The sequence below is a fragment of the Scyliorhinus canicula genome, chromosome 18 (genome assembly GCF_902713615.1).
Source record: "Scyliorhinus canicula chromosome 18, sScyCan1.1, whole genome shotgun sequence".
Classification (NCBI taxonomy): domain Eukaryota; kingdom Metazoa; phylum Chordata; class Chondrichthyes; order Carcharhiniformes; family Scyliorhinidae; genus Scyliorhinus; species Scyliorhinus canicula.
The window spans coordinates 23,025,749-23,043,361 of NC_052163.1; the positions used below are offsets into that span (position 1 = coordinate 23,025,749).

A 17,613-nucleotide genomic window follows, 5' to 3' on the forward strand; every position below is an offset into this window, starting at 1 on the left:
GAAATAGCAGGATATGTCGGATGAATATGTGGCTGAAGAGATGGTTTTCAGATTCCTGGGGCATTGGGACCGGTTCTGGGGGAAGTGGGACATGTAGAAACTGGACGGGTTACACACTGGCAGGACCAGGACTGACTGATGTTTGGGGGGGGGGGGGGGGGGGGGGGGGGCTTGCTAGACCGGTTGGGGAGGGTTTAAAATAATACAATAGGGATGGGGAACCTACGTAAAGATTCAGAGCAGGGGGAATCAAGAACAAGAGAAAAATACAGCAAGGAGAATAAGAAAAGTGATAGGCAGAGAAATCAAGGACCTGTAACGACACTGTATAAAAATAGTAGGGACATGACAAGGAACGTCGAAAGGACTAGCCTTAAGGTTTTGTACCTGAATGTGTGGAGCATTCAAACTAAAATGGCTGAATTAGTTGTGCAGATAAATGTAAAGCGGTATGATGGATGACAGAGACATGGCTCCAAGGTGACCAAGGATGGGAACTAAACATTGAGGGCTATTAGCTTTTAGGGAGGACAGACAGAAAGGAAAAAATGGTGTAGTTGCATTGTTGATTAAAGAAGATATTGATACAATATGGAGGAAATATGTGGAATCATCTGTATGGGTCGAATTAAGAAACACTAAGGGGCAAAAAAAAACATTCGTAGATATGGTGCACAGACCACCAAACTACAGTGGCAATGTTGGGAATAATATTAGACAGGAAATCAGAGATATATGTGATAAAGGATCATTTGTGATTATTTTATTTTTGAATGTATTCATTTGTGGGATGTGGGTGGCGCTGGTTAGCCCAGCATTTATTGCTCTTCCCTAAGGGTGACTTTAATCGGCATATAGATTGGGTGAGTCAAATTAATCATGATACAATAGCGAAAACATTTCTGGAGTGTATATGGGATGGTTTTCTGGACCAATATTTTGAGGAACTAACAAGGGAACAGGCCATCTTGGACTGGGTGTTGTGCAATGAGAAAGAATTAGTTATCAATCTAGTTGTGAGTGAATCCTTGGTGATGAGTGACCATAAAATGATAGAATTCTTTATCATGGTGGACAGTGAGGTAGTCGATTCTGAGACCAGGGTCTTGAACATCAATAACGGTAACGATGATGGTATGAAGCATGAGCTGGCTATGATGGACTGGGGAACATTACTGAAAGGAAGGGCAGCGGACAGGCAATGGCAGGCATTCAAGGAATGAAGAGATGAACTCCAAAAATTCTTTTTTCCTGTTTGGCGCAAGAGTAGAAAGGGAACTGTGACCAAACCATGGCTTAAATGGGAAATTAGAGATAGTATTAGATTCAAAGAAGAAGGATACAAGTTAGCAAGAAAAAGCAATAGACCTGAGGATTGGGAACAATTTAAAATTCAGCAAAGGGATTGATTAAGAAGGGGAAAATACAATATGAAAGTAAGTTAGCGGGGAACACAAAAACTGACTGTAAAAGTTGCTACAGGTATGTAAAGAGAAAAAGATTGATAAAAAATAATGTAGGCCTCTTACAGTCTGAAGCGAGGGAATTCACAACGGGTAACAAAGAAATGGCTGAGGAACTAAATTAGTACTTTGCTTCTGTCTTCATAGAGGAAGACATGAATAATATAATGGAGATTCTAAGAAACACAAGTTTCAGTGAGTATCTGAAGGAAATTAGTGTTAGTAGCAAAATGGTTTGGGGAAATTAATAGGAACGAAGACGGATACATCTCCAGGGCCAGATAATGTTCATTCCAGAGTACTTGAGGAAGAGGCCTGAGAAATAGTAGATCCATTGGTGGCCATTTTCCAAAATTCCATGGACTCTGGAATGGTTCCTACAGATTGGAGGATAGCTAATATAACCCTGCTGTTCAAAAAGGGAGACAGAAAGAAAACAGGGAACTACAGACCAATGAGCCTAACATTGGTAGTAGGGAAGTTGCTAGAGTCCATTACCAAGGATGTTATAGCACAGCATTTTGAAAGCAGTGGTGTAATCAAATAAATTCAGCATGGATTTATGAAAGGGAATCATGCTTGACAAATCTACTAGAATTCTTTGAAGGTGTAACTAGCAGAGTTCACCAGGGTGAACCGGTGGATGTGGTTTATTTAGACTTTCAGATGGCTTTCAGCAAGGTCTCACATAGCAGATTGCTATGAAAGTTAAAGTGCATGGGATTGCAGGTAGTGTCTTGAGATGGATAGAAAGCTGGTTAGCAGACAGGAAGCAAAAAATTGGAATAAATGGGTCTTTTTCCACTTGGTAGGCAGTGACTAGTGGGGCTCTGTGCTAGGGCCCCTACTGTTCACATTATATATTAATGATTTGGACGAGGGAACTACATGTATTATCTCCAAATTTACAGATGACTCAAAGTTGGGTAGGAGGGTGAGCTGTGAGAAGGATGCAGAGATGCTTCAGTGGGATTGGACAGACTGAGTGAGTGGGCATATGCATAACAGATGCAGTACAATGTGGATAAATGGGGCAGCATGGTGGCGCAGTAATTAGCACTGCTGCCTCATTGCGCTGAAGACCCAGATCGATCCCAGCCCCGGGTCACTGTCCTTGTGGAATTTGCACTACCTCCCTGTGTCTGCAAGACAAAAAGATGGGCAGGGTAGGTAGATTGGCCACGCTAAATTGCCCCTTATTTGGAAAAAAATAATTGGATGCTCTAAATGTATTTTTAAAAATAATGTGGACTTTGGTAGCAAAAATAGGAAGGCAGATTATTATTTGAATGGTTGTAAATTGAGTGGTGGATACTCAGCGAGACCTTGGTGTCCTTGTGCATCAGTCGCTGAAAGTAAGCACGCAGGTTCAGCAGGCAGTAAAGAAGGCAAACAAATGGTATGTTGGCCTTCATAGCGAGAGGATTTAAGTACAGAAATAGGGATGTTTTACTTCAATTATCTCGGGCAATGGTAAAGCCACACCTGGAGTATTGTGTGCAGTTTTGGTGTACTTTTCTCAGGAAGGATGTGGGGGGAGAAGGCAGGATCAGGGTGTTGAACTTGAAGATCAGCTATGATCATAATGAATGGTGGAGCAGGCTTGAAGGGCCGAATGGCCTACTCCAGCTTCTATTTTCTACATATGTTTCTGTGTAAAGCCCATCTGCTGCTGAACCCTTCATTCATGAAAATGAAAACCGCTTATTGTCACAAGTAGACTTCAAATGAAGTTACTGTGAAAAGCCCCTAGTCGCCACATTCCGGCGCCTGTTTGGGGAGGCTGGTATGGGAATAGCATGTATTTGCTATTTCCAGACTTGATTGTACCAAAGCTCTCATGGCCATTGTCTGTAAACCTCAGCTCATCCAAAGCTCTCTGCCCATATTCTGATTCACATCAAGTCCCATCCATACATCACATGTGTTTCTGACCAACATCCTCCCGGTCCAATATTACCTCAAAGGTAAAACATTCATCCCGGTGTTCAAATCCTTTCATAGCTTTGCCCCACCATAGCTCATGTATCTCAACCATCCCTACAAATCTCCACAAACTCTGTTCCTCTAATTCTGTTCTCTTGTCCATCCCCAATTTCCTTCACTCCCCTATTGGCGGTTGTGCATTGTGTGAAATCCCTCCAGAAACTGCCCTTCCTTTCCTCCTACCCTTTGTCATCTGCCCTTAAGTGGCTTGGTGTCAAATTCTGGCTGATAATTCTCATGCACTATAATATTTTATGGTAAAGGCACTATTTAAATGCAAGTTTTGTCTTTTCAAAATTTGGAGTACTGCCTGGGTCAATTTCAAAGCTAAGATTGGTGGATTTTTGTACGGTAGGGGTACTTAGTCCCATTTCTCGAAGATGGGAAAATAATGTTAAGATGCATATCAGCCATGATATTACTGATTGGCTCTCCGTTTCTATGATCAGGTGCACACAGAGAATAAGAAATGTAATCCAGTAATGCAATGTTTTGCTCTCTTTTAGCTTTTACATTACTGAAGAATCATCTTGGATGGAAAAATTGTCTCCTAGTCATAGGTGCACTGCAGCTAAACATTGTTGTGTGTGGCGCATTACTTCGGCCACTTATCATCAGAAAAACGGAGAAAAAAACAGTGGAACCAGTGAGTGTGCCAATGGAAACCAAGTATATGCTGGAGAATGAGGAAACATGCATCTCTGTAGAGTCTGTGGACTCAGGAGTGGAATCTTTATCTACCTCACGTGATCACTTAAATAATAAAAAGTGTACAACAAATAATGTTCACAAAGAAAAGTTTCAAATGCTTCTAGATAAGAAGCCAGAACCACAGGATCAACCAAAGTTGCTTGACTTTTCAATTCTAAAGGACAAAAGCTTCATTTTTTATTCACTTTTTGGACTATTTGCCACTTTCGGTTTCTTCGCACCTCACCTTTATGTGATTCCTCTCAGCATTAGCCTTGGTGTTGACGAGTGGGCAGCATACATGCTATCTGCTATGGCAATTATGGAGGTGTTTGGTAGGTTGGCAAGTGGCTGTGTCCTAAACAAGCAGCCTATACGGAAGATTTACATTGAACTGATCTGTACAAGCCTACTGAGTATAGTGTTGTTGTGCTTTCCATTCACAAGAGGATTCTGGAGCCTTGTTACATGCAGCATGCTGTATGGATTCATGTTTGGCACTGTGGCCAGTATTCATATTCCAATGTTGGCAGAAGATGATGTTGTTGGAATTGAGAAGATGTCATCTGCTGTCGGAATTTACATCTTTATACAGAGCTTTTCAGGACTTGCTGGGCCGCCTATTGGAGGTATTTTTGTTTTTGATTTCATTATCATGGAGTCAAGTTTCAAATTTACGTACGTATTTGCATTTCATTTCAGTGAAAGTGAAATGAGGTTGCACTTAAATGCAGTTAATTTGATCCAAGAATAACCATCTGGCTTTACAGTAGCTAATTCTCCATCATATGATACTTTTGCAAAAAAAAAAAGGTGTGCATTTAGCCTTAAACAATGCTCCAAAAGAGCAAAATGGTTAAAAATTCAGAATATACGCTGTTCAAAAATGCTAACGTATTCTGCAAGAAAATCAACAAAATTTGTAAGCCCACATTGGACAAGTAGGTAAGTTTACAGTACCAGTGTCATCAAATTAATGTTGTACATTTGGTTTTGAAAAGTTTTAACTATCATTAGGAGATAATAATTTTTTTTATTTTAGCTTCTACTATTTTACTTAGGATTTTCACAGTGCTGGTGACCTTTTTTTCATCTCCTCATGTCAGTCACCCACTCTTCCAATCCTGCTGCTTTTAAGTCTCTCTTGCCAGCATATCTTTCCATCTGATAGACCTTCCCCTTCTTCCTGCAAATCTCCAACTTGCCTCAACACATATCCTTTCCGCAACAGATGACCATGCCATTTCAATTTCTTCTCGGCGACATTCTTCAAATATTCCCATTATCTTCACTGATCCCCGATGTACTAATTCCTGTTATTGCCCTTTCTTGTCACTCCAAATATCCACCTCAGCAATCCTCATCTAATTAGCATCAAGTTGTCTCTTCTCTTGATGTTGTCCAAGTTTTTACATTATACAGCCAGGCTGATCTCAAAACTGTCCTGTCGATTCTTCCTTTCAGTCTCAAAGATACTTTCTCACATTACACTATGCTGCTCTATTTACAATTACTCCAACGAGAGCTAATCTTCTAATACTTCAATCTTCTACCACCACTAACCCCCAGGTACTTAAAACTACTCACTTTCTCCAGATCTTCCCCCATACACTAATATTCTTCCTTAGTCTCAAACTGACAGATCATATATTGGGTCTGCACTGACCTTCACACACCTGTCTTCCAGTACTGTTCTTCAGATACTCAGACATGATCTCATCATTCCCACTACATCTGCAAACATCATTGACCACGGCGCTTCCTGTCTCACTTGCTTAGTTAGAATATCACTGACAATCATCTGCATGATGGGAATTATGTAAAACTATCCGACTTGCAAATTCTTAGGCCTTTTACAATACACGTTCTGCAAACTGTATAGTGTGGCTCAGTTATTAAGCTTCCAGAATTAAATTTATGTAACCTGTGTGAAACCATTATTTCAGTTGCAAATAATTGCAATTGGTGCAAATAAAAGTCCATGTTGATCCAGTAGGAATTTTTCAGTACTTAAATCTTAAAGCTTTACAATGTTAACCAAGCTAACTACCCCACTGGTTCCTTGGGAAGAAAGCTCAACAGCATGAAAAAGTGTAATTTAGTAACAATTGGAGCCTTAAATTCCAGCATGTGTGGGCGGCACAGTATCCCAGTGGTTTGCACTGCTGCCTCATGGCACCAAGGATTTGGGTTCGATCCTGGCCCTGGGTCACTGTCCGTGTGGCATTTGCACATTCTTCCTGTGTCTGTGTGGGTCTCACCCCCACAACCCAAAGATGTGCAGTGTAGGTGGATTGGCCACGCTAAATTGCCCCTAAATTGAGAAAAAAAAAAATTGGGTACTCTGAATTTATATTTTTTAAATTCCAGCTTGTGTCCCAGTAGGCAAGGGTTGCAACGCAAAGGTTTCCTAAGTCAGACATTTTTTTGGGAGTGGTTATGCTTGTAATGAAATTGACCACAAACATTTTAGCAAATGGATAAATGCTAATAACTTGAAAAATGTGCTTCTATTTCCAATGCACTAATTTCCCAGTAAATCTATGAACGTTTACACTTACCACTGTAGCACTGATACGCACACTAATGTTTATTTGCATAATATACTTCACTTTATAACTTCACCCCTGTACCATCTATAGAAACCGAATTCAAATAACATTACTAGTAGTTCCTTGCATATAGTGCCTTCCAGACCCCCAGTGTATGAAACATTTCAACTGCTTGCATGACAATTTAATGAGTATGCTGAAATCTGTAAATAGTCCATCTTTATCTGATGCCTAAATTGATCTAATTTTATCAAAACTGCACCAGAATAGATCTTTGTGGCAGAAAGTCCTGCACTTCAAGCCAGAGTTACAGTTTAATGCACTTGAGGAAGCTTTGCATGATTCAAAGGGTCTTTCCAAAACCAAAGGAGTTTAAATATCAAGCTTCTGACTTTAACTGCTGGTGTGACATGATGTTTCGGCTACCACTTTTTCCTCCAGACTACTGAAAAAGTATTATGGATGTAAAAAGATGAGAATTAGATTGACTTTTTTTTTGTTTTCAGGTTGGCTCGTGGATATTACAGGTCAGAATTATGGATCTGCCTTCTTCTTTTGTGGTATTGGCATGTGTTTGGGTTCATTTTTTCTGGCATTGGTCCAACCATCTAAAAAAGGGTTCTGTCAGAGAAAACAACCTCTGGAGATTGATCGGCAACAGGCATTACAGGAGGATCTCAAAATTGTTCAGGATGTGCCTGGTCAGAGAAAACAACCCCTGGAGATTGATCGGCAACAGGCATTACAGGAGGATCTCAAAATTGTTCAGGATGTGCCTGGTCAGAGAAAACAACCTCTGGAGATTGATCGGCAACAGGCATTACAAGAGGACCTAAAAATTGTTCAGGATGTGCCTGAAGACTTCGTAGAAACAGACTTGAAACCAGAAAGTTTACAGAATCAGTTTCAAAGTAACGCTTGAAGAAACAGTCATACACAACCAGAATAGTGTGCATTTTCACTTTTTAAAAGTATCCTTTATTTATCCTGTCAACTTCCTCAACTTAGCCATTTTAACCTCAAACTTTCTCTGTTCTCGATGACAAAACTGGCTACCTGCTTTGTAAAGAAATACTGCAAGGAGCAAATTTTTCATATTTACTATTTAATGAAAAGGCTGTAGTTGTGCTGAATTTTTTTTAAAACAATATTTTCATTGAAAATGTTTCTTTTAACAATATAACCATATAAAAACAGATTTCATAGGTCACACTATAAAATAAACACAACCATTGGTATAGATCAGCTCTTCTCAAACTTTTTTGCCCCGGACCCATTTTTACCAACCAGCTATCCTTCGAGACCGACGCGACCGACCTTTGTGATCCACCATTTTCACTTACCTTTAATGTGATAAGTGAGCCTGCTTGGTCCTCACGATCTAACTTGCTCTGTTGTTCAATGTTACATTTCTGATAATGACTTCAGCTGATGATTTAAGATCTCACTGCATCCATTGGAAACAATAAAGAGGTTTTGTCCTCAAACTCGCCATGCTAAGTCCTAAAATGTCTTTGAAAGTTTGAGGGTTTTAAACTTTCATTTGCCAGTGCTTTCCTGCATATAACACACATTAACTTTAAATCCGGATTTACAATGGCACAATTAATAATCCATACCTCAAGTAATCGTCTTTATGCCACTTTGTTCCTGTTTACAGCTTCTTCATCATAGGTTGTACAACAGAGGCACTCAGGAGCTTACACCAGCACTGTTGGCAGCAGCAAAATGGAGGAATCCTCTCGCGCTAGAGCGCGTGACATCAGTGTTCAGGGCACGTGACCTGCTCTCTTCCACCACTCCAGGCAGTAAGACTCCAGTGTTTTAAAAAACAAAACAAATCTGCTCCTAGGTCAGCACGCTCTCGTCAGGAAGAGGCGCTCTGCTCTGCTGGGCTCCGGGCCTGCACACTGCTAAGGGAGCATGCATACGCGAACAGCTGGGATTCTGAAAGCAGGTCATGGCCGGCATTTTTAAAAGCCCGTCACGCCACTGAGCACTTCTTCCTATGATTGGGAATGTCGACGCATGGCCCCACGATCAGGAACGCCACGACGCATGGCCCTGTGACCCTCCCGACACTCGCCTGCGGGTCGTAGCCTCGGGTTTGAAAATGACTGGTAGAGATCACATACAAAAACCCACCCTCCCGACGGTAAACTGAACCACCCCACCTAACAACTGACGGGAACTCTTTAAAAAAGGACATGAATGGCTGCAATCTCGGGTAGAACCACTCAACTGACCTCCTCCCTCCTGAAAATAAACCACATCCTAGTCTTGGTCAGATGTGCCCCATGCACCACCTTAAAGTGGATCAGGCTCAGCTGCACACAGGAGGACATGGAATTTACCCCGCAAAGGGCCTCACTCCACACCTCCTCGCCCAAAATAGGTATAGCTCCTCTTAATTCTCCTCTTAAAACTACAAACATTAAATCCAGAACACAATGAAATGTCTAGAAAGTGTTCAAACTAGTTCAGATTGCTCCTATTGATTTTGATAACACGTTCTGGGTGCAAACTCATAGCAACAACTTTCATTTCACTTGTGTTTTTCCCTTTTTAGGTAAATTAGTGCATAATATGCCTTGATATTCTATCTTTATCACCTTAAATAGGATGATCATCAAAAATATTTAACACAATGGCCTGCAAACCAAGCCACTGACTGAAATTTGTGTTCCAGAAGATGGTGGGTGCGATTTACTGACTGCTTCCTGCCAGAATCAAGATGGGTCACGGCCAGTATATCTAATCAGTACTCGCGAGACGTCAGAATTTGGATTCAGCTGATAATGGGCCGGGCCCAGTCACGTATGGTTAAGTGAGCTTAAAAACCCACTTGGCCGTGGTGATGCTAGATCAAACAGCCACCTGGCATCTATCAGCCTCGCCAAGGAGACACTAGCCGAATGCAGATTAGTGCTGGTCTCCACAAACTGGGACCAAGCAGAATGGCACTTGGGATGGGGGGGGGGGGGGGGGGGGGAATCTTCCAGGTAGTCGGAAGGCCCAGGTGGTTGGTTTCTGGCCAGACTGGCACTGCTGCTGCCACCCAGGCATCTTGGCACTGCCAGCCTGGCAATGCCACCCAGGCACTTCCAGTGTCCAGGTGGCACTGCAGGCTGGAAGGGGCACTGCCAGGGAGCAGGGAGCCAGGATGGCATTTTGCCCACACCTGGGATCAGGCCCAGTGGTGCCCTACTGGGCATAGTATGGGGCGGGGCTCAAGAAACTCCCCCGAACAGTTGCTCTAGGGCGTGTGAAGGTCCAGGGTTCATGACGGGGTGTTGAGAGCGTGGAGGTGCAGGATATTTAGCCAAGTACGGCCTCGGCAGGGAGGGGTCCGGAAAATAAACCGGAGTGCTATTAGATAGTGGGATCATTCCCAGTGCAAAAGAGCCGGGAACAATCCCTCGATTTCTGCCCAGAATAGGCTCTTTTTTCTTTTACTTATATCGTGGCCAGAGTCTCGAGTTGAAGGATACCGATTATTCCAACATCCCTGTATCTACTCCAATATGAAACACAATAAAATTACGCATTTTATTTCAGGGAGGGGAAGATAGTTAACTCAATTTAACAGAGGCAGTCATTTATGAAAAAAGCATTGCTAATTGTGGAAAAATAATCAGTGACTCAGAATCCTGGAGGATGTGTGGGGATGAACAACAGATGTTAGAGGATGTATACTTGTGTGTCATTGTGGAGTTGACATGTGGAAGTTTCATTTTATCATCCTAGATTTTACAAAACATATTCTAAGTGCCTGAGTTTTACGGAGATTTAAAATGACTACTCAAAAGTAAAATGCCAGATGTGGGCCTTTCAATCTTCAAATAGGTTCCCCTTGCACCCTACCAACACTTAGCTCACTTTTCCTAAAAAAAGCATTATATCAAAACTTGAATACTACCATCATATCTAAAACACTTTTGCATCACTCCTCCCACACTCCTGGTTTGGATACAATGAAGTCCTTGACACTTGAAAAAGAGACAGTTCTCAAAACTTCTTCCTGACAATCCAAGTTTACAGTCTTTTTGATTATTAATACCAAATGCTCCTCTGAAATTTACAAAATGTATTTTAAGCTTTAAATATTGGACCCTACAAGCTCTATATCTTCCTTCTGTCCCCACTCAAAAATGTCATATCTCATTGCACAATTCAAACTCATTCTTTCTCAAAATTAAAAAGTGAAATGCTGTAGCTTCCTTAGTTCTTTGCTCACTTAGTTTTCATGCTTTTAAAGTTTGGCATCACCTGATCCCTGCTTCCTTTCACTTTTTTCAACATTGTGGTGGTTGCTCTATTAGGTGCTGGTTTCTCCATTTAAAAAAGCTCACCTTTCATATCATTAGGATAAGCCAAGTAATAGGTTTGAAGAATGAGAATTACCCTATGGGCTGGATTCATCCACCGCACTCACCGCAAGAACGCCACGGGCGTGACTCAGGCAATGGAAAAGTTCATTGACCTCGGGCTGGATTCTCCAGGTGCAGTCGGAGAATCCCGTCCGATGTTTGAAATCTAATTGTCAGGCAAACTGTAGTACATGTAGGGCCTTTGGTATTGTCAGTTGTAAGCAGAAGTTAAAATGTAAACAATACTAATGATTCCATTTTTTCTGTTCACTTTGTGCTAATGCATTTTCTGAAAGGGACAATTGTGTCTGCATTGGAAATACTTCCATTTAAAGAATAAGAGACAATTTCATATTCAATTCATCATCTACTTATTATTGAGATTTAAAATGCAATTGTTTCCTTGCAAGAGATTTCTTCTTGCTCATATCTTATTGGTAGGATGCAACCAAAAAGCAAAGTAATGGAAATAATGACCTACCCTTCCCATTCATAAGTATGAAACGAAAAAGCCAAATTTGGTCTCCCACAGTTCTTTCCCTTAAATCACTTCTGAGGTAGGTTGCTCAGTCAGTCTAATCATAAATGAGTGTTTCACATCAGTGCTAAGCTACTACAAAGTTCCCCCTCTCTCATTTGAGAATGGTGTGCGGTATTGTAAATATTTAGCACTTGCAGGAAGAATTCTGGCTCACACCAGTGTGCTACAATACTGAGGCTGCAGAATTGTGAGCTAGAGTGGGGAGAAATCGACCACAACGCTGCACATTTTACTTGAATACTAGTAAGCAAAAAAGGTTGAAACCTTCGCCATCATAAAGTCAGTATCAGTTTGTTCAATGTTTAGCACTGAAACAACAAAATAAGCATAGCTGTAAATATGTTCACACTTATAATATGTCCACACTCAAACTATATTAAGTGAACCCCATTTATACATGCGGAGAGGCCAGTCAAGATATTGCCTGACCACGAAGGGGGCAATATATTCAGCAATGGGGCAATTTCATGGGAACCAAAAATGTCAAGCTGACACAGATGGGACTGGCGACGGTACAACCCGGTCTGTGGATTTCCTGGCGGCATGGGGTGGCTTCAATGGGAATTCTAATTGACAGTGGCGGGAAGAGAGAATCCTGCCACTAGCGAATGGCACGCGCCACCTGCTGCCGCCAAGAAACGTGAGACGGGGGGGGGGGGGGGGGGGGATGCAGAGAATCCCACCCAACATGTTCTGACAGAAAGCAGCAATGACCACAATGGGCAACTGAAACAGATTTTTAACCTTTAATATCAAATGCAAAAATATTAAACTCAAACTCAATGTCATATGAACTCTTTCTGAATAACTGATATCTGCAGAATAGAAAGTACTCGCCTGATAGACAATGTATAAGATTGCAAGAATCATGTTTGATCTTTTTCAAAATAAAATTGAATCACTCATTTTCTTTATACATACAGGCCGAGAGTGGGTTCTCACTTTTTGCTCAGTCACATTGTGATGTCATTGAATGAGCCTAATCCCATGCACCCAAAGGTTGCTCCATGAAAATATTGGGGGCTTTGATTTCTTACTTAACTTTTGTTCCAGATCAAGACCCAAGGAAGCCATGGTCAAGTGTAATATCTAATCTCGGATTCTTTGGTATCATTTCTGGTGAAGCAGCTTTAAAGTTGTGGTCCTTGCTGCTCCAGACTACATGAGAATGTTCCCCAATAGGTGGTGACACAATAGTAGAGATAACAAATAACTGGAGGTTCCTGTTTCCACAGTCACTAAAAGCACATAATTTTTCTTAAGTTGAAGCTGTATTCTGGGTAAAATAATGACAGCAGACTTCCTTCTGTTGAACGAGATTTGAATTCTTTAAACCTTATTGGTTTACTCCCATCAAAGACGCTTGCACTGATTATTAAGAAATTTGTGGCAGAAGCTTTTTTATTGACATAAAAGAGGAGAAACGACATGCCAAAACTAAAGACCTATTCAAATTCCCAATAAATGGCATTCACAGCCATATAAGTGGCTGCTGGTCTCCATTTGAGGATTAGCAGGTTCATCACTTGAGAGAGAGAATCAGACTGAATGTGTGGTGTTAAATCTTACTTATTGTTCAACACCTCTTACACTCTACTTTTGATAAAGCTTGTTTATAATCTGAATTGTATACTTACAGTACAAGATATTTCATATGACTTGTCTAAATATCGAAGTATTCAGGTGATATAATGTTAAGATTCGTGATGCAAGTCATTAGGATTGTACAAATACTACTAAGCAAGGATCTGAAGGATGTAACTAGTTTAGCTAAAGATACATCTTTGAACAAAACTGCAATTAACTTTTTAAGACTACAAATTGAAGAATCTACACTTTTTGAAATGAGAGTAGGTTCAAGCAAAATTTTGTTAAGCCAAAGCTTTGCTCACTAACTCGTATTTGTGCTTTCTAACGTTCAATTTGTCCAACCAGTAACAAAGTTGTTTAAAATTTGCTTCGTAACTATAATTTTTCAATAAAACATATTTTAAAAGCCTGTGTATTTTTCAACTTTCAAGAGTTCAATGGTTCAATTAATTTTCTAAAGAAATAACGCATGTGACTGACTGCCTTCTGAGAAAAAGCAGTGTAATGTAAATGAAGCAGGTAAGTGATTTGTTGGGGAGTATTTTTCTCCTATTAGTAGTAGCAAGGTTTACTGGGTGTAACAACGTTTATTAGTACTCATAGAACATAGAACAGCACAGAACAGGCCCTTCGGCCCTCAATGTTGTGCCGAGCCATGATCACCCTACTCAAACCCACGTATCCACCCTATACCCGTAACCCAACAACCCCCCCCCCCAACCTTACTTTTTCTAGGACACTACGGGCAATTTAGCATGGCCAATCCACCTAACCCGCACATCTTTTGACTGTGGAATATATAAAAAAAAATTTAAAAATCAACTCAAGGATGGCAGTACAAGTAATGTGTTGTGATTACAGACTGTGGGAGTTCGTGCACACCAGTGTGATCCACTGCAAACATTTCTGCAACTAAGTGCAGCTTGATGAACTTCGGCTCAGCGTTAATGAGTTGGAAGTCTGGGCTTCGAACACTGCAATGCATCAGGAAGTGGGAAAGTTACCTTGACACTTAGATTCAGATTGACAGTCACACCCCTTGAGCGAAGATCTGATTTGGTCAGGAACAGGAGGGTGAATGCAAATGAGGCAAGTAAAAGGGATCAAGAAGGTAGAGGTGGAGGAGCATCAACACTTACAAATGTACAACAGGTTTTGAGGTTCTTATAGCTTGTATGGATGAGACAGGAGGGCTGCTAGGTGGATGAGTGAACTGGCCGTAGCACTGTGCTACAGGAATCCATTCAAATGGGGAGAGTAAATAAGAATGTTGAGGTAGTAGAGGACAGTATAGTCAGTGGGATTGCCACAGTTCTCTGTAGTCGAGAGTGAGAGTATTGCATTCCTGGTGTGAGGATTTTGGACATCTGTTCAGGGCTGGAAAGTAATTTGCAGTCAGAGTGGAAGGATCCAGTTGCCATGGCCCATACATGATGTGGAGGTACTGATGTTGGACTGGGGTGGGCACAGTAAGAAGTCTTACAACACCTGGTGTTACCAGTGTGGGCAGGAAGGGATAGAACAAAGAACAATACAGCACAGGAACAGGCCCTTCGGCTCTTCAAGCCTATACCGGCCATGATATCACCTTTGCCAAAACCCTCAGCATATCCTTGTGCCATATCCCTCTGTACCCATCCTATCCATGTGTTTCTCAAGATGCCTTTTGAATGCCGTTAATATATCTGCATCCATTACCTCCCCTGGCAAAGCGTTCCAGGCACTCACCACCCTCTGCGTAAAAAACCTGCATCTTATATATCCTCTAAACTTTCCCCACGGACCTTAAACCTATGCCCCCTGGTGTCTGACCCCTCCACCCTGGGCAAGAGTGCCTGCCCATCCACTCTATCCATGCCCCATATAATCTTGTAGAACTCGATCAGGTCATCCCTCAACCTCCGTTTTTCGAATGAAAACAGTCCGAGTCTATTCAGCCTCTCCACATCCTGGAACTTCCTCCCTAACAACAGTGAGTGTACCTACACCTCAAGGACTGCAGTGGTTCAAGAAGGCAACTCACCACCACCTTCTGAAGGGCAACTAGGGATGGGCAATAAATTCTGGCCTAACCAGCGAAGCCCACATTCCGTAAATGAATATAAAATATAAGTGGTTGGTCATTTAGGAATGAGGCGAAAATAAATTTCTTCACTCGATGGGTTGGGTCTTTGGAATTGTCTACCAGAGTTGTGGATGGCCAATCATTGAGTTTATTTAGTCAGAGGTTGATAGATTGTTGTATGCAAATGGAATCAAGGGATTTGAGGGAAGTGTAGAAAGATGTAATTGACTTAGACAATCAACCATCAATGTAGAGCTCAAGAAGCCCAATGGCCTAATCCTATTTCTTATGTTCTTAGGGAAGCTCATCTCAGGGACGATTAGGATGGTAAGATTGAAAACAATCTGCCACTTGAGACATTGTGTGGAGATGCCGGCGCTGGACTGGGGTGAGCACAGTAACAAGTCTTACAACCTCATCCTCAGATTCACCTAAGGAAGGAGCAGTGCTCCTTAAGCTAGTGTTTGAAACAAACCTGGTGTTGAAAGACTTCTTACTTGAGACATTGGCTAGGAGAGGGATAGTCAATTGGAAGGGTGCTCTATCCAAGGGCCGGAGCAGGCTCGATGGGCTGAATGGCCTCTTTCTGCACTATAGGGATTTTATGAAAAAGGCTACAGAATTTGTGGCAGGATCCAAAGAAGGTGGCCGGAATTCTCCGACCACTGCAATTCACTTTTTGCGTTGGCAGCACAAACCCTGCCCGCGGAATTCCCAGCGGCGTGGGGTGGCTTCAATGGGAACGTGACTGTTGGCGGACTTTCATCACATGGACTGTGGAATCTCGAGAATGTGGTTCATCACCACTGTCTCAAGGGTGACTATTGAGGTGAATCGGTGCTGGTTTTGCCAGAAATGCCCACATCAGGAGACTGAATTTAAAAAGAAATCCACAATAATATTGTAAAATGCATTAGCAACAGGAAATCAGGAAAATGCATACATCTTCTAACTTATCAGTGTTAAAGGTATATTTTCTATGCCATTTTGAATAGAACACAGAATCTAAAACTCCATTTGGTGGAACAGTGTTTAAGTGAAAAGGAATGCGTGAGGTTAAACTATTTTTCACAAAACTGCCAGTTAAATTTTACATTAACATATACAACATTACTGTGTTCTCCATATAAATAAGACCTTTCAAACTACAAGTAACCTGGTCCAATAATATGTCCTACAAACTATTTTAAGCATTTACTTTTTAAACGTCTGCAAAAAAAAAGTACTTACTTGGAAAACAAACATCTGCGCAGCTTAAATACACACAGCAAGAACAAGAAGTGTGATTGGCCAAATTTTAAATCTCATGTGATTGGGCAGTAGCTTGTCAAAGCTGTATATAATTCTTTCAATTAAAAAGGTCATGTAATAAATAAAACTGGTAATTTAAATAAAATGTGGATTTTGTGTCAAACTTTTTGGTCAACTTGATCGTCACTTGAAGAACCTCACTGCTGCGTTCTGTCACATTCACTGCAGTGCCAATTAACTAAAATGACTTAAGTTACTAAATTCTGCTGCTCCAAAAACATATATTTGCCCAACTGTAAACTTTACCCCACCCGTTTAATTCTTGAGAGTTAGTGGTGCATAATTACTGAACTTTAAAGGTAATGAGGCAGAATTTAGAATATTCTTAGATGTTGTGTGTTATAAAGCAGGGGGTTATGCTGGAACTGGTTAAAATGTTGTTTCGGCCACAGCTAGAGCATTGTGCGCAGCTCTGGAATCCACATTATAGGAGGGGTCTGATAGCACTTGAAACGGTGCAGATGAGATTTACCAGGATGTTGCCTGGGCTGGAGTCTTTCAGCTATGATGAGGGATTGGATAGACTGGGGTTGTTTTCCTTGGTGCAGAGGAGACTAATATATAACACACAGTATGCAAACAGGCCGTTTTGTCCAAGCCTGGCCTTTTTTGTTCCACTTGTGTCTTCCTTCACTCTTTATGTAACTTATCAGCATAGCACTCTATTCCCCCTCCCTCCTAATAAATAAGCCCTTATGCTTTTTTTACTTTTTAAATGGCAGTATTAACCTGCATTGCTACTTTTAATGACTGATATATTTGTATTCCCAAGATCCCCTTGTTCCTCTACCCCATTTGGATTCAAATTTTCCAAGTAATGTGACCTTATTACTTCTCTTACCAAACTGTAATACCTCAGACCTATCCACATTGAAATTAATTTGCCAAATATATGCGCATTCTGCAAGTTTATTCATGCCTTATTGTAATCAGTTGCAGCCCATCTCAGTATTATCTATGCTCAATTTGGTGTAATCCTAAAAGTTTGAAATTGTGCTTTTGATGTCAAAGTCTACATAAGATGCATTGAGAACGATAGTGGTCC

General features: G+C 41.2%; 2 protein-coding genes across 12 annotated transcripts in view; one reads left to right on the forward strand and one right to left on the reverse strand.

Annotated features, from left to right (window-relative positions):
* LOC119953278 (monocarboxylate transporter 7-like) overlaps positions 1-8,178 on the forward strand; it is a 59,294-nt gene extending 51,116 nt beyond the window's left edge. For all 6 annotated transcript variants that reach the window (XM_038777361.1, XM_038777362.1, XM_038777366.1 and 3 more), the window contains 2 exons: positions 3,956-4,768; positions 7,198-8,178. In XM_038777361.1, coding sequence (XP_038633289.1) covers positions 3,956-4,768; positions 7,198-7,613 — 1,229 coding nt within the window. In that variant the 3' untranslated portion in view covers positions 7,614-8,178. The remainder of the gene's footprint in view (positions 1-3,955; positions 4,769-7,197) is intronic.
* LOC119953276 (archaemetzincin-2-like) overlaps positions 1-17,613 on the reverse strand; it is a 291,941-nt gene that overhangs the window by 213,445 nt on the left and 60,883 nt on the right. The window lies entirely within an intron of this gene.